Source organism: Saccoglossus kowalevskii, chromosome 4 (assembly GCF_978046115.1).
Source record: "Saccoglossus kowalevskii chromosome 4, keSacKowa6.1, whole genome shotgun sequence".
NCBI classification, from domain to species: domain Eukaryota; kingdom Metazoa; phylum Hemichordata; class Enteropneusta; family Harrimaniidae; genus Saccoglossus; species Saccoglossus kowalevskii.
The window spans coordinates 9582389-9596398 of record NC_140644.1 but is presented as its reverse complement, the minus strand read 5'-3'; the positions used below and the strand labels follow the sequence as shown (position 1 = coordinate 9596398).

At 36.1% G+C, this 14010-nt stretch overlaps 1 protein-coding gene and 1 long non-coding RNA gene across 2 annotated transcripts; both read right to left on the bottom strand.

The window, feature by feature from the left end:
• Positions 1-1682: 1682 nt before the first annotated feature.
• Positions 1683-8046, bottom strand: LOC102804448 (four-jointed box protein 1-like). The gene is made up of 5 exons (XM_006816792.3): positions 7508-8046; positions 3853-4032; positions 3349-3538; positions 2816-2962; positions 1683-2676 (listed from the first exon to the last, which is right to left on the bottom strand). The coding sequence occupies exons 1-5, from the start codon at positions 8007-8009 to the stop codon at positions 2238-2240; spliced, it is 1458 nt and encodes a 485-aa protein (XP_006816855.2). The 5' UTR covers positions 8010-8046; the 3' UTR covers positions 1683-2237.
• Positions 8047-10570: 2524 nt separating this feature from the next.
• LOC146746604 (uncharacterized) lies at positions 10571-12082 on the bottom strand. Its single transcript, XR_014929152.1, has 2 exons — positions 11242-12082; positions 10571-11016 (listed from the first exon to the last, which is right to left on the bottom strand). It is a non-coding gene; the product is annotated as an uncharacterized LOC146746604 (long non-coding RNA).
• Between the last annotated feature and the right edge of the window lie 1928 nt (positions 12083-14010).

The window sequence follows — 14010 nt, the reverse complement described above, 5'->3', positions numbered from 1 at the left end:
TTGAAATGCTAAAACTATATTTTATACTATTCATATTTACTCCTAAAAACACCATAAGATTTCGCCCTAAAATTGCTTATAATAACTACGCGGGAAATTGTCAAACTATTTCCGCATTCAATTTCCTCTAGTTGAGGGCGTGGTTCTGCATATAAATCATGGTCTGTTACCCATCGTGCGTCCGCTGAGAGTGCAAGAATAAATCATCGATGTATTCTCGCGTGTATTGTAAAACGTTCTTTGATTCGTTAATATTAGTTGGTCGACAGTGACGTATAAAATACAGTACGAATGGCGCGATGCGTAATATACGAGCCGGAGATGCTGCGTGAGCAGGCGCCGTCAATGACATGCCTTCAAAAATGACGAAGGCCACAGCTCCTGGAATGCCGACATTGGTGGACAAGTTGATCGAGCAGCACAAAGTAACATAAATACTAAATAAGGAATCTCTTGAGTGTAATGACACCAGAATGTTCCATGTGATCTATTGACCTTCCTCTCGCATTATTATTCCCGGGATTACCGATTATTGATTATAGTATTTTTATATTTCATGATTTATTGTAATTTTAAGTCTGTTGAGATTTATTATCAAATTTATTCCATCTGATAATTGCGTGTTCAGTATTTATGTGTTCTATTTCCGTCACGTGACTGCGCATTACATTCTTCAATTCGTGGGAGTTTGGTTACGGCTAGTTTTAAGCTCCAACGTGTCTCGAACATTTAATTACTTTAATTTAAACTCTTCAATCCTAATCACACACTGATGATGTATAGATAATCTCACGTGAAATATCACTTGATAACCGAATTTATTAAACAAGTGTCGAATTTGCATATATTACTACATGAGTTTAATACATTTGATATCACACGGTCACGAGTTGGAAATCATATTATTCGTATTTATTTATTATCCGTAAATAACGCTAAAATGTTGCTTTTCATCCTTTTACGTTTTAAACTGGGTGATTCGGTTGAGAGAGGCGTAATGCAGTTGACATTATAAAAGCAAACTAAATTGTAATTCTAATATTATGGCGTTTACAACAATACATTACAACAGTCGATAACGTGACTGCAATATTGAATTCAAGATTGTGATAATGCTATTCGCCTACATTCTTACAACTCCGAATGATTGGCCATGCATTGGAAGGATCGAATCATGATATTCAAGCGCCAATGGCAGTAGGAGTTTGCCTACGCTCACACAGTTGAGATTGTGAAGAATTGTTTGCACACACTCTTCGTCTTTTTTGCTGGACTGCTGGTTTTGGTTTTATTATAATATACACGTACATTAAATTTACCTTCCGGAAATCGAACTGGACTCACGGCGAATGACATTCACATCCGACGAGTCTGACGTCACGCGGGTTGGTTGTGGAGTTGAACTCGACAATGTTTGAAATGATTGATAAAGACATGGCCGTGAGACATGCTACAATTAGAATTGATCCTAAAATGAATAATTAAGTTACTAATGCATCCCCAAACCCTACTTATTGTGATGGCTGCAAAAATAATTCAATTTCGTAATCAAAATATAGTAAACTAATGCCATATACCATTCAACATTTTCCGGCCATAATCACGGTAGACCAATTTGAACCGCTTAGACAAGTACACTAATCAATCATGTTCTTCTATACACTATAAACAACACACATAAATGGCACTGGAATAAAGTAAGTGTATTTTAATAATATAATATTGCGAAACGCAATTGTGCTGCACAATATCCAACAGCAAATAAATGAGAAAATATTATATTGTGAAAATATCACTATAATAGTGTAGCTCTATAATACTTCAGCTAGCTGAGATAGGGTTACGCTTATACCATCAGACGTTGACAAACTTGTTGAAACGGCTTTACGAAACACTTACATACCACATCCAAAGCAATACAATTCTTAATAACTGATTTAGTTTATGATAGTGGATACCAAATGAAAAATAAATGCGTATATGCAACAGTAGCAAACGTTATAGATCCTAAAAACCTAGGGGTTTATTTCATGCACAAGGGTTCTGCATTAGTATGAGACATCAATTAACAATAAATGAAATAATTGAAATGAGTATATTCCGTATAATTGATGAATCTCTTCAAACGAATTCAGTTGGAAAACAAATTGCCTTTCAATAGTATTGCAGTATGGTTGCCTTTATTGAAATATTTGGTTAAATAATATACACTATGCAGAGATGGGGATATTATGTGTTTAGAGATTTGTCTGATACTCATTCAACAAGGATTCATATTTATCTTTAGAACAACGGACAATCCATCTGTATACATCTTCTATTCTCTCTTTAAACAGCTCGGCCCATCTTATATAAGAGTTAGATTCACAGGTCATCGGTGTTCCCGGAATCCAGTCAATACCAATAATGTTTTTGTATTTTCCGACTAATTTCCAGAGTAGAAGTGGCGCGTCCTTTATCTGATGTAGTTGTATAATCTTTGAAACTGTTTGGCGCCGAAAAATGCAGACAGTTTTCAAAGTTTCATTCAATTGAACATAATGCACATACTGTTTAAGGTAGCCAATGAGGAAAGCCGCTTCGTTGTCTAGCCACCAGGTGTTTCTATTTTCATCAACAAAACAGTTTCGAATTGACCGTTGAGGGCAAGGTTTCTGTAAGTACATCGCAAGCACCCTAAAATAAAAGAAAACTAGTATAATAGTAATTATATTGGGGGTGGTGAAAAGTGTGTATGCAAATGAAGTTATGGAATAAGGCTCATATTGATTGTGGCGAGGGAAATGATCGAACAAATACCACGTAAGGCACTAACCTATCAGTAACACCCATCAGGTTGTCAATAACAACAGTGTCGCTGTAAACCATCAAATCCAGGATTTGTTGCTCTGTGATATTTTTAAATGCGGGGTTATCCACGTGTATGAGACCATTATTGGTATTTATAATGGGTGGTGCCTTGCTGAAAAAAAAAGAAGCGGAAGATGACAAAAAGATGTTTGACCCACACTATGGAGCATATCATTGTCAATAGAGAGATGATATTTAATGAGCAAATCTACAATTGAATTTGTTGAAGATGAAGCCCATCATTTGTCATTTTAAAATTTATGTTTAGGCCCTCGATCGTGACGCACACTGATTGACATATGCTTTATGGATGTTTCATCATCAGTGTGTAAAATCCCACGCTTTTCGATTAACAACATGGGAGCAAGATATCAATGTTTCTTTAAATACTCCAATTACTTGTGTGCGAGCTCTCTCATAACCTGACTGAAAGCGGATAATAATTAATACTACAACTACAAAATCCATAGATGTAGAAGTACAACATTAATAACTAACCTTCGTTTAATACTTGGAAGCCACTGAGTCATGCTAATTGTATTATTTGAATTCCATTCGTGCTCTTTCATAAATTTCTTCACTGTTTTGGAACCCCACAGATGGGTTCTTGGATCTGGCTTCGTTAGAATCAGTGGTGGTATATAATTCATGCACATCCACTTAGTAAACATGTAAGCCATAACTTCACCTGAATATTAGGGATAACCGTATTGTGCATTACTATGTCAGTCTCAAGGATACATCAATATGATTGGACATTTGTTTTATATAATCCATGGTTACATTAGACTTTAATTAGAATAGAATATGAACAGAACACGCTTATACCTATACCACACATTTGCTGAATAGACACTTAATATTCCCTGGCGGAAAAAATATATTTATAACGCTCTGATACAGAGAAATGGAGATGTACACATGATAATTGAAATCTTCATTTATCATCGAATGAATGGTTGTTATATATATATATATATATATATATATGTAGTGCCTTACCTAAAATAAAGCATGGCTTCTTGTAACGGGCACACCATTCAGTACCGTCATCTAGTATAACATAAGCATTGTTCTGTGATCCGAATTCCCCACATTTGTGTTTATCATCAGATCTGGCAATGTACATTACATTAGCACGACCAAGTTGAGACTTTGGCGGTTCCATTTTATTCCGTTTTTCTGGAGATAATAGAAATACAACTACTATTAATTGATACACCTCAAGTTAGGAAGATGTAATTCTGGGTTGAACAATTAGTATTTTTTACTCAAACTATGTCTGATTTGTTAATACAATGTGTGTTTCATTTCACCATCACTGTAAAGGGAAGAGTATTGGTGATATGGGACAATCGACATGTGTACATATAGTGTTTCGCTGTTTTTTTTCAGGGATAACAAAAACGGTATACGAATCAGACGTCTGGGAAGGTGGAAATCGGATGCATTTAAACCTTACACCCGTCAAAATGAACAATTTTAGTAAAGCTATTAGCAAGGGCCGTAGTTCTCGGCTATATCATGGTTGGGTCATCATGGGCAGCCCTTGCGTCAACCCTGGATATAAGGTAACTTTTCACTTTTGCAAAAGATTGTTCTACATAGTTTGTGTATGAGGCTGACAAAATGTGGGTCTTGTGGCATTTGCTTAACAAACTTGCTACTTTTAGTCTAGAGTTAGGGATTTTAAAAACACTATATTGTTTATTCAATCACCTGGATATGTTAGGTTCTATTTAGGATTTTTCACTTTACCTGATAGTTAGTGTTCTTGAATAAACCGGCCCCAACTGGGATATCGAAGTTGGGGTTACCCATTTGTGTTCCTTGTTCAGCCAAACACAGGTGTATTTCATTGTGTGCATGGGTTCCAGGCACAAATAACGTATAGCCAGAGCCGGGGAGGCAAGTGGTAGTGCGCCACCAACGGTGCTGATGTGCGTAGTGTGACGTCACTCCTTAATGCGCGTGGTGTTACGTCTCTCCACTGCAAGGCAGATACCACTTGCATTGGCACGTACGTGATTTTTCTTAGTGTGATAAAGTGTTGGAATAATAATCATTTTACCTTCCTCCCACCCATGATTTGGGCTCACACTCAGTGACGTTAACTTTGTCATTCGTTTACAAATAAATTGTTTGTTTTTATTATTTTTTATTACTAAATGCAAACTTTTCTAAAGTGTTTTACTTAGTTTTGCTTTCAATCCAAAAAGTCTACCAGATCATTAACACGAGTATTGAACACCATTGCAAATTTTATCGTATTTCAAGCCAGATAATATAAGCTTTGAGCGCCGTGCAAAACATAGCATAATTCTATAAATAATTGAAAGTTAAACGTTTTTTTTAAAATCAATAAATTGCCACATAAAGATGCTTTTCTGCGTTAAACTGCTATAGTACTAAATGACCAAAACCTTGGAAACATTTCTGATTTCAGAACAAGATTGAATAGTTTCTTCATTAAAAGCATAATATTACTGTTACAAAACATTATCATTGTTTATTTTTCCTCTAAAATAATTTCTGTGTAGATAAGTGATCAGGAGTATGAAGAGAAGTGCGAGAGGGGAGATGTTAAAGTCAGTTTTCAGGTCTTTCGGGTTTTCATTGTTTATTTTGCTTGTAAAGCCTCCCTTTATGTTTGAAAATAATTGTGCAATCATTTATGATATATTGATGTCGTCATTATTGCAACTGAGAGGATAATATTTCTAAACTGCGATTTCAATATCATTATCATAATTTATTGTTTTAAAAAGATCAAATATAATATTTTTGTACTGTGAACTCCAAATTTAAATTTTGGAGGCGAATCGTTTAATTTTCTGTCAATGCCTTTCAGTTTCTCAAAGAAATGTTCGCAGGTTATTGCACAGGTTAATAGTAGAAATATAAAAAGAAGGAAGAATTTTGACAACAATATTTGTGTTCAGAGAACTTCAACTCGCTTAGCTGGTAACGTTTACGCTTAAAAATAAAAAAAAATAAAAAAACGTTTGATCCAAAGGAATACACATTCGTTCAATACAGATAGACCAGCCTTATTCGTCTAAACGTCTACTGACGTCACGCCTCACTGTCCCCTTCTCTCCTTCTTCCCTTTACAAACTCTACAATACAACTTAACATGTGATTATCAGGGTCGTGTTTCACGGTTGAAGCATTGCGAAGTGGCAACTACTAATTATGAAATTATAATATATGTTTACAATGTCCAATTAAACATGGAAGTTGTTGATCCTAAACAATACTGCGTGTGAACTAAATGTGCGTACGTGATCTCATTATGATAACAGTTTCATCACTAAAAATGTAATCGACGACACTGACATCCAAGGTATAGCCTACAGTTATATCATTAGGACCTCTTGAATTTGTTGAAATACTAAAGTCGCATAGATTGTTTTCGTACAAATTGACTATTTGGTCCATTAACTGTCCATATATTTGTCAGGAATATACAATCACACAAATTACTCATTCTGAAATTGAAATCTCCATGTTTTATAATGTCTACCCCCATCTTTCTGAATTTTAATCTGGGTTTGATGTGTGGGTGGTGCGGGCGTAGATGGGTGAATCTATTCAGGGAACGCGCTGTGGCAGCAGAAGTTCCTCACAAATAGTCAATTAATAACTTTACCGTCATTATGTTTCGACACGTTTTGTTTTTCGCGTGATTGAAACATGTCATATCCATACTGTGTTATTGCTTTATTCACTCTCCGCCACTTTGTATCTTATTTAATTTTTAGACCATACGAAAAATCACTCAATAACATTGTTAAATTGACAATATATAATATATATGGTCCCTGGCCAGTTTTGTTGATCACGCATGAATAATAAATATTAGTCGCCTATGAAAAAAAGCATACCCCATAGTCGGGCAGTATAATATACTAGCTGAGAAAAACTGTTGTTAGTGTACATGTTATCGTGACGCCGCATGTATTCATGATATTTATTCCGAGTATAACACACCAGTTATACTTAAAATGAACAAATATTAGACAGTTTAATGCACTCCGATTTAACAAGCATGTCAATTTACAGATAGTATTTGTGAATTGCAGCACTTTTCGCTAACATTTCAGTAAAGTACAGATGTTTAGATTAAATAGATAAACAAATATGTTTTTTTTTATAAGACAGCTTATTTAATTGCACATTTGTTGGTTAGTTGGCAGTGTCATCATTACAGCAGTGTCTATTAACAGAGACCCTCCTCGGCTGCATTGGTTGTTGTCGTAATTTATTTCGGCATTCTAGACAAGACTACGATGGGCTACAACCATTGCAACGATCTCAGTTGGGATCTACTAATCTTCGATGAGATGAACCTAAAACACTATTATCAGTTACATGGAAGTGATGGTCGAAGTGGTGCTGTGAACATTATTTGAAGACAACCCCCCCCCCAAGTGATTCCAACGCGTAATTATTTCATTTGACACCCAGTTATATGAATTTGACTGTGTGATTCAAACACAAACATTTCCATAGAGCTGGGTTAAAAATAAGCACTAAAGTGAACATGTTTCTTGTTGAGCGTATGCTGCCTTTGTTAATTTCGGTTCTCCTTACATATTACTACAATTTATAATAATATTAATATCTAAATTATATAGTTATAGCTGAAACGTACCTTCAGGAATAAGCTTCTCAAATTCTTTGGACCAATAGATTGAATCTTCCACTACAGTCCGGTTGCGTATTTTCAGATAATGTCGTCGGGGTGACAGAATAGTATTTATTTCTGCGTTTCCACAAGGAATTGTACGATATATAACATTGTACCACTGTTCGTTTTCTAGATTGCTTTGATATTTGTGATTTTCACCGTGAACTGAATTGTTTGGTTCTTGTATATTCTGTGCTCCTCCATATCGTTCCACCACTCCGTGTTTGTCTTCATCGTGCTGATTCCCGCGAGTCATATTAACATTGTCGCCATACAGTGAAATATTCTGATTGGCTCCATGCAATCGGTAGCGAACTTTCCTAGATTCCAAATGGTATTTCTTAAACACGAAATCAAGCCCTATAACAGCAAATACAACTACTGTTGTGAGCACAAACATTGCAGATTTTATACGTAACAAGCGAAAGAAAGACATGCTTATTTTCAGACCTGTCGAGGTGTACATTCCGAGAGACGTGTGGCATAAAAGCTGGAGATTTGCTATTTTTGCAGCTGGTGAGGAAACGAGAAAATAAAAAAAACATGTTAATATGTGAAATTGAGAAGCACATATTACAGAAAATAAAATTTAAAAAAATCAGATTCCTTTAAAAAAAATAATAATAAACAATCTCAACCTAAAAGCAAAGCAAAAACTTTTCTAATATTTCCCAACGATCCCCAGATTCTGAATTCAAAAAATAAACAAAATGTCGGAAACAATAATTGTTAGCAAATTTCAATAATGGAAATTTTACTTTATAGAAAAATATTATCTGATTCTCGTCCACTTTGTTAAAGTTCAATATAAACTACCTGTACAACTGATATAAAAATAAAGCTTTTAAAGCCCGACTACATTATTTGACCTATGATCCCAAGTGAATGTAATTCGTTGGTTCACGTAACTAGGTTGTCATGTGATCACCGACAATTCAGTTTACCGCCATGGAAATAATAAAATGTCGTCCGATTAATACCTTGTGGGGCAATATGTTAAATTGAGCATTGTTTTTATTCAAATGATTTACCTAAATAGTCATTATAAGTATTATAAATGAATGCACGACAGGCTGTTGAGCATAATAAGAAGAAATGGGTCGGCAGATGTTGTCCCTCATAGCCCCTGTTTATGATGCTTATGGCGTTGCTGCATCATTTTTCTTATTAAGAAAGCAAGTTTTACACTAGTTGAATATGATTAGGATGATTCTGTTCCTGAAGAGCACTTGACAGCATGTAAAAAGTGTACAGATGGTCTCCCAACTATCAGGGGGGAAATCTTCTCTCTCCGGGTTCTCCACACGTGTCAGGGGGGAAACTCGTCTCGTCTCTATATCTCGTCCCCTTGAGGTACGGGATCGGGAAAGTCACTTTAACTTTACAGTCAAATAAGACACACACAACGAAATACGTTTCAGCTCTCGTCCAAGTCGATCTTTTGGAGCACTCTATAAGACACAGCGCCCTGGGGAAAAGTCCCCAAGACTCTCACAAGGCTGAACCAAGGCTCGCCCAAGACTGGACTGCCTCAAGGCTCGCCCCTGGACTGGACTCTCTCTCAGACTGGACTCGACTGCCCAAGGCTGCGTCTGTCGTGGAGTATTCGCCAAGACCAACTCAAACTCTCTTTATTCATTTTCAAAACTCTGACCAATTACAATGCAGTAAAAAGACTCTAGGGCGTAACCTTCAATCATAAAGCCAATCACACTAAGTACTGAATACGTCATATCTTTTGATTAATCGTTCACTACATTAATAACTACGGATGTAAACTGTCAGAATCGATAGTCTAAAAAGCAGCGGTTATCTGGTAATTAGTTCCAAATCACTGAGCCAAGTTCCGTCCAAAACTTCAAATAGACCTAAACGATGACAGACATAACACAGCAATTCGCTCGTAATCAGTTAATTAAGTCGGTTAACAGATACGCAAAAACAAATTCATGACACAACACTGAAAACGATTTCAAGTCTAAGCTGTTATAAGCATTTGAGTTCAGAGTGGTGTAAGCAATAGAATGTTACCATTTCTTTGACACATGGCTGGCAGGTTATGGTTTTGCATTTTAACTTTGATTCAACTACGAAGACGACAGAGTGCATTGTTGTTTGGCAATGTCCCATTTCTGGAAGCTGAACATTTAACTTATTAAAAAGATTCAATTGCCTATTCATAAATAAAAATATAACAATGAACAACAATAAGAAAAATAAAATTAAAATAAAATTACAAAAATGCTGTGTACTGAGTTAAGTATAATTGCTAAGTCAAAATTGATCACCAACACAATATAACTTTATCAAATATGGCTCGTTATGAACCACTATATACGATACCATATTACCCAGTTTAATAAGAAAGAGCAAGCACAATCTACTCTTATCATGTATAAAAAACACTGTGTTATGTTTAGTAATTGACAAAGATTGTCTCTAGCTACTAATACTACTAAGAAGTGATTTATTCAACTCCCAACAACTATAAGTAAACAAGGTTACATAATTTGCATAATAGTAGTTAAGTAGGGACTATAGGGACGACCATGAGGGCGCTGTTCGTATGACGTCATCGCATCCGATTATGAACAGCGCCCTCATGGTCGTCCCTATAGTCCATACATTAGCATAAATAATGACGTCACAATGGGAATTCGTGCATAAATTAGCATAAATGAGGACCAATGCCGTAAAGGGATCATTTGAATGAGGATGACGTCACAATGGGATATTGTGAATACATTTGCATACATAAAATATATGTGAATACGAGGTCGTGTCGAGGTCATCGTGACATTTGCATAAATTACTATCAATTTTTTTAATTATTTTTTTTTTGTGAATACGAGGTCGTGTCGAGGTCATCGTGAATACATTTGCATAAATTACCATCAATTTTTTTTAATTATTTTTATTATTTTTTTAATTGGACAGGCGTGGACGAAAGATTTTCAGAATATATCGTAGAGGGCGCTCACACATACACACACACACACACACACACACGTTAATAAATACACGTCATTTTGAAAACTAATGGAGTTTATTGCACAAAAGAAGTAAACAAGAATGAAATATTGACATGGAGTATATATTTATGACATGGTTGAGTATTTTTTTAACGTCACAAAAAAACATACGATGTGAGTAAGGAAAATAGTTGCGTAGTGTATAAATGTTTAGCGTGATTAAATATTTCTTTGTTAACACCTCGAAAAATACGTAGATACATGTAAATGTGCGGCGTGGTTAAATTTATTTTTAATGCCACAAAAAATACAGTACATAAACGATTCGATTAAAACACAGAAACGAGAAAAGCCAATAATAGTAAACATTGATCAATAAAAAATAATTCATTCTATATATACATATGTTGTTTATTTTTACATTTCTTACTTCCTTTCAATGAGTCAAGCAGTCTGTACACTTTTTTTTTTTATTCCATCACTATAATCAGAATCGCTCATCTGTCGTACAAGAAAGAGAGAGAGAGAGAGGATAATATTAAAAACCGATAGTTATATAAAGAAAGTATAAGTTATGTGTTGAAAATTTAATAGTATGAATTATCCCGTAAAACTGCGGTCATCAATCCGCTAAAATGCAAAGTATGCAAAATCGGTTGATCGACGTACAGTTTGTTTTTCAAAAAATGGCGGACTACGCTACTATGAGTTAAAATGTATAATTACCTGATCGTTTCACAGAATAACTTTTGACATACATAATCATCACACGGAATGAGTTTACGGTGTAACGTAGCGATTTTCGTTTTTCCCCCCGACAAAGAAAATATGTCCTCGCTACTGGCCAAAGATTCAAAGGCGGTAGACCAAGTTTGACCTTCCGTGAAAAGTTCATCTCATGGACACTACGAGTCATACAGGACGTATTGGCAACACATGGCTTGAAAGTATTTGATGATTGTAGATCCACGTACGAGAAATCTTATAAATTCCATGACATGACTACCGTACGAGTCATAATAGTCTTCGTGGTAAGGGTATTTCAGACAGAAAGTGGCCCAACGCGTTCCACTCGCGAATATCAACGGTGTTTGATATAAGCGATGTGTATCATTCCGAAGCACACTTGTGAATGCCAGTCTGAACTCAATCACAAGATTAAATGTAAGGCGTGTCTAGTCCTAAGTGTTCCCAACGTGAAATAGACCTCCCACGTAGATGATAAACAACAGATGTTGGTATATTTATGTTATCTAAAACATGAACACTCACAAACAGCCTGAGGGATATCGAGTTTCAAGTTGAAAGCGTGAATTTCGACCTGCGTGTATGGGATACTGATAACATGACTCGACATTCTGTTGACCCCGGCACTATCAGTCAATTCACTGACTTAAACCACAGTCACTCTACTAGGACGGTTAGGAAGCGCCGCGTCATTCTATTGTACCCACCCTTGTCTCCATAAACATTGAAACAAGAGAGGTGTTAACGAGTTAAGAAGTCATTAGCATTAAACAGGCGACGGAAAACACGCGATAAATCATGAGACAGTGCGAGAGTTGCGTCATTTTCCCCCACAAAGCATTGCAATACATGGCACTTTGACCTTTCAACGAAGAGCAGTCTCAAATGCGGAAATGAACATGCTTTGTATATACACGTTTTTCGCGAGAAAATCTTGCTGTGTTGTATGGCATTCTGAAATTATAAATAGTTAATAGAATACTATATTAGTGAATTTCCCCCAAAAGTCGCCCCTGTCTCGACTGAATCAAAACATGTTGAACGGGATTTGTATCAGTCGTCAAATAAGGCGAATGGAGGGATATGAAAGCACGACAATCAAAAATCTCTTTTGTCCAATTACCTCCTATGAAAACTATGCAATAAAGCAACACGGCGACCACCTCCATAGACGAAAACATGCAAAACTTCGCCATAAAGTGACTCTAAAAACACACAAAAAATACGAGAATGGACAAAGGAATATTGTAAAGGTTTGCAGACATCAATATTTTTAGCGATAAAATTGTTTCTAAACTGAGTGAGGGGTTTATTTTACGGACCGAAAGACTGTTAGAGATCAAGACAAAGAGACTGTCAACAAAACACCGTTTTTCTCGAGTAAAGCATCTTCAAGATTGCAAAAGAATGCTCATCTGAAAAATACAATATCACTCCTAGTCACAGTTCAGTTGAGATTGTAGTTTGATGTAAAAATAAAGCACAATTTAAAAAAGTTCACGGTCTTCTCGAGGGTCTTCTCGAGCAACATCGAACGCAATAAATAATGGTGAAAAATAGTGCATTCCAATGACAAATACGTCATAGTTTTGAGACCAGCATAGGTTCTCAGAAGCTGCTCGTTCACACCTTTAACCAATAGAGCTTCCTAACCGTCCTAGTAGAGTGACTCCTAGTAGAGTGACTGTGCTTAAATTATTTTTATCAATTAGCCTTTGCTAAAATACTACCGTCATTTTCCACGTCATTAAAAAAAACATGGCCCGCAGCGGAGGGATTTGAAATAAAACACGTTCAATCTCGTAATGACGCGTTCTCCGTGTCAATGTTACGATTATACTCGAAATTGACTATTTGGGGGATAAAAACTGGGTCAACTTGATTCAGTCAACATGAATCTGACCCCGGCAGTATGATGATTCCAGTCCGTCACCAATTCACTTGTCTGAAAAGGCACACCCCAAGGGTGTATGACGCCTTGTCTCAATTCAGGCCGAATCAAAGACTGTGCACGCCGTCGATCTATATCTGTGATCGATGTAGACGAGAAACATTCCACCACTCTGATCGTTTTTATATCATCGGTAATTCAGTGTACCGCTCGAATGTAATGCATCAATCAATAGTTTAGTTTTGAAGGTTTATTTTACAATAACTGGAAAACCGACCGAAATCGCGAAATTTTAGGATTCAATCTTTACTCAGTCAAACATCAAAACTAAGTATTCAGTTCATTCTCTCTTCACTAATAAAATGGCAGTACTCAGCAAACTATCATTCATCGTTTTTTTAAACATCATTTCGAGTATCCACGATTTCGAAATACTAGAAGAGGCAAGAACGAACGTTACATTTGAATGGTCAAATGACAAGGGGCTGACCCCGCTCGAACGTGCAACAGAATGTATTAAATACATTGACCCATTTGAAAAACAGAGTCAACCTCAAAACATTGAGAGCCATAGCCGATGCTTCAAACAACGAGTTTCTCTTCAAATGGTTCAAAACCAAATTAAATGAAGCACTATGATTCGTCACAAATTACGCTGACATCCTTAGCAGCCTGGCAAAAGAAATCACTCAACTAACCACACCACCAGATTCAAATTTCCACGATCAACGACAAAAAAGAAACATTATAGGCGATCTCCTGTTCGAGGTAACGGCCTTGGCTTGGCTACAAAGAGACAATTGTAGTTACTAGCTCGAGAAATTGACCCATATTTCTAAGACAAAATTAACCAAATT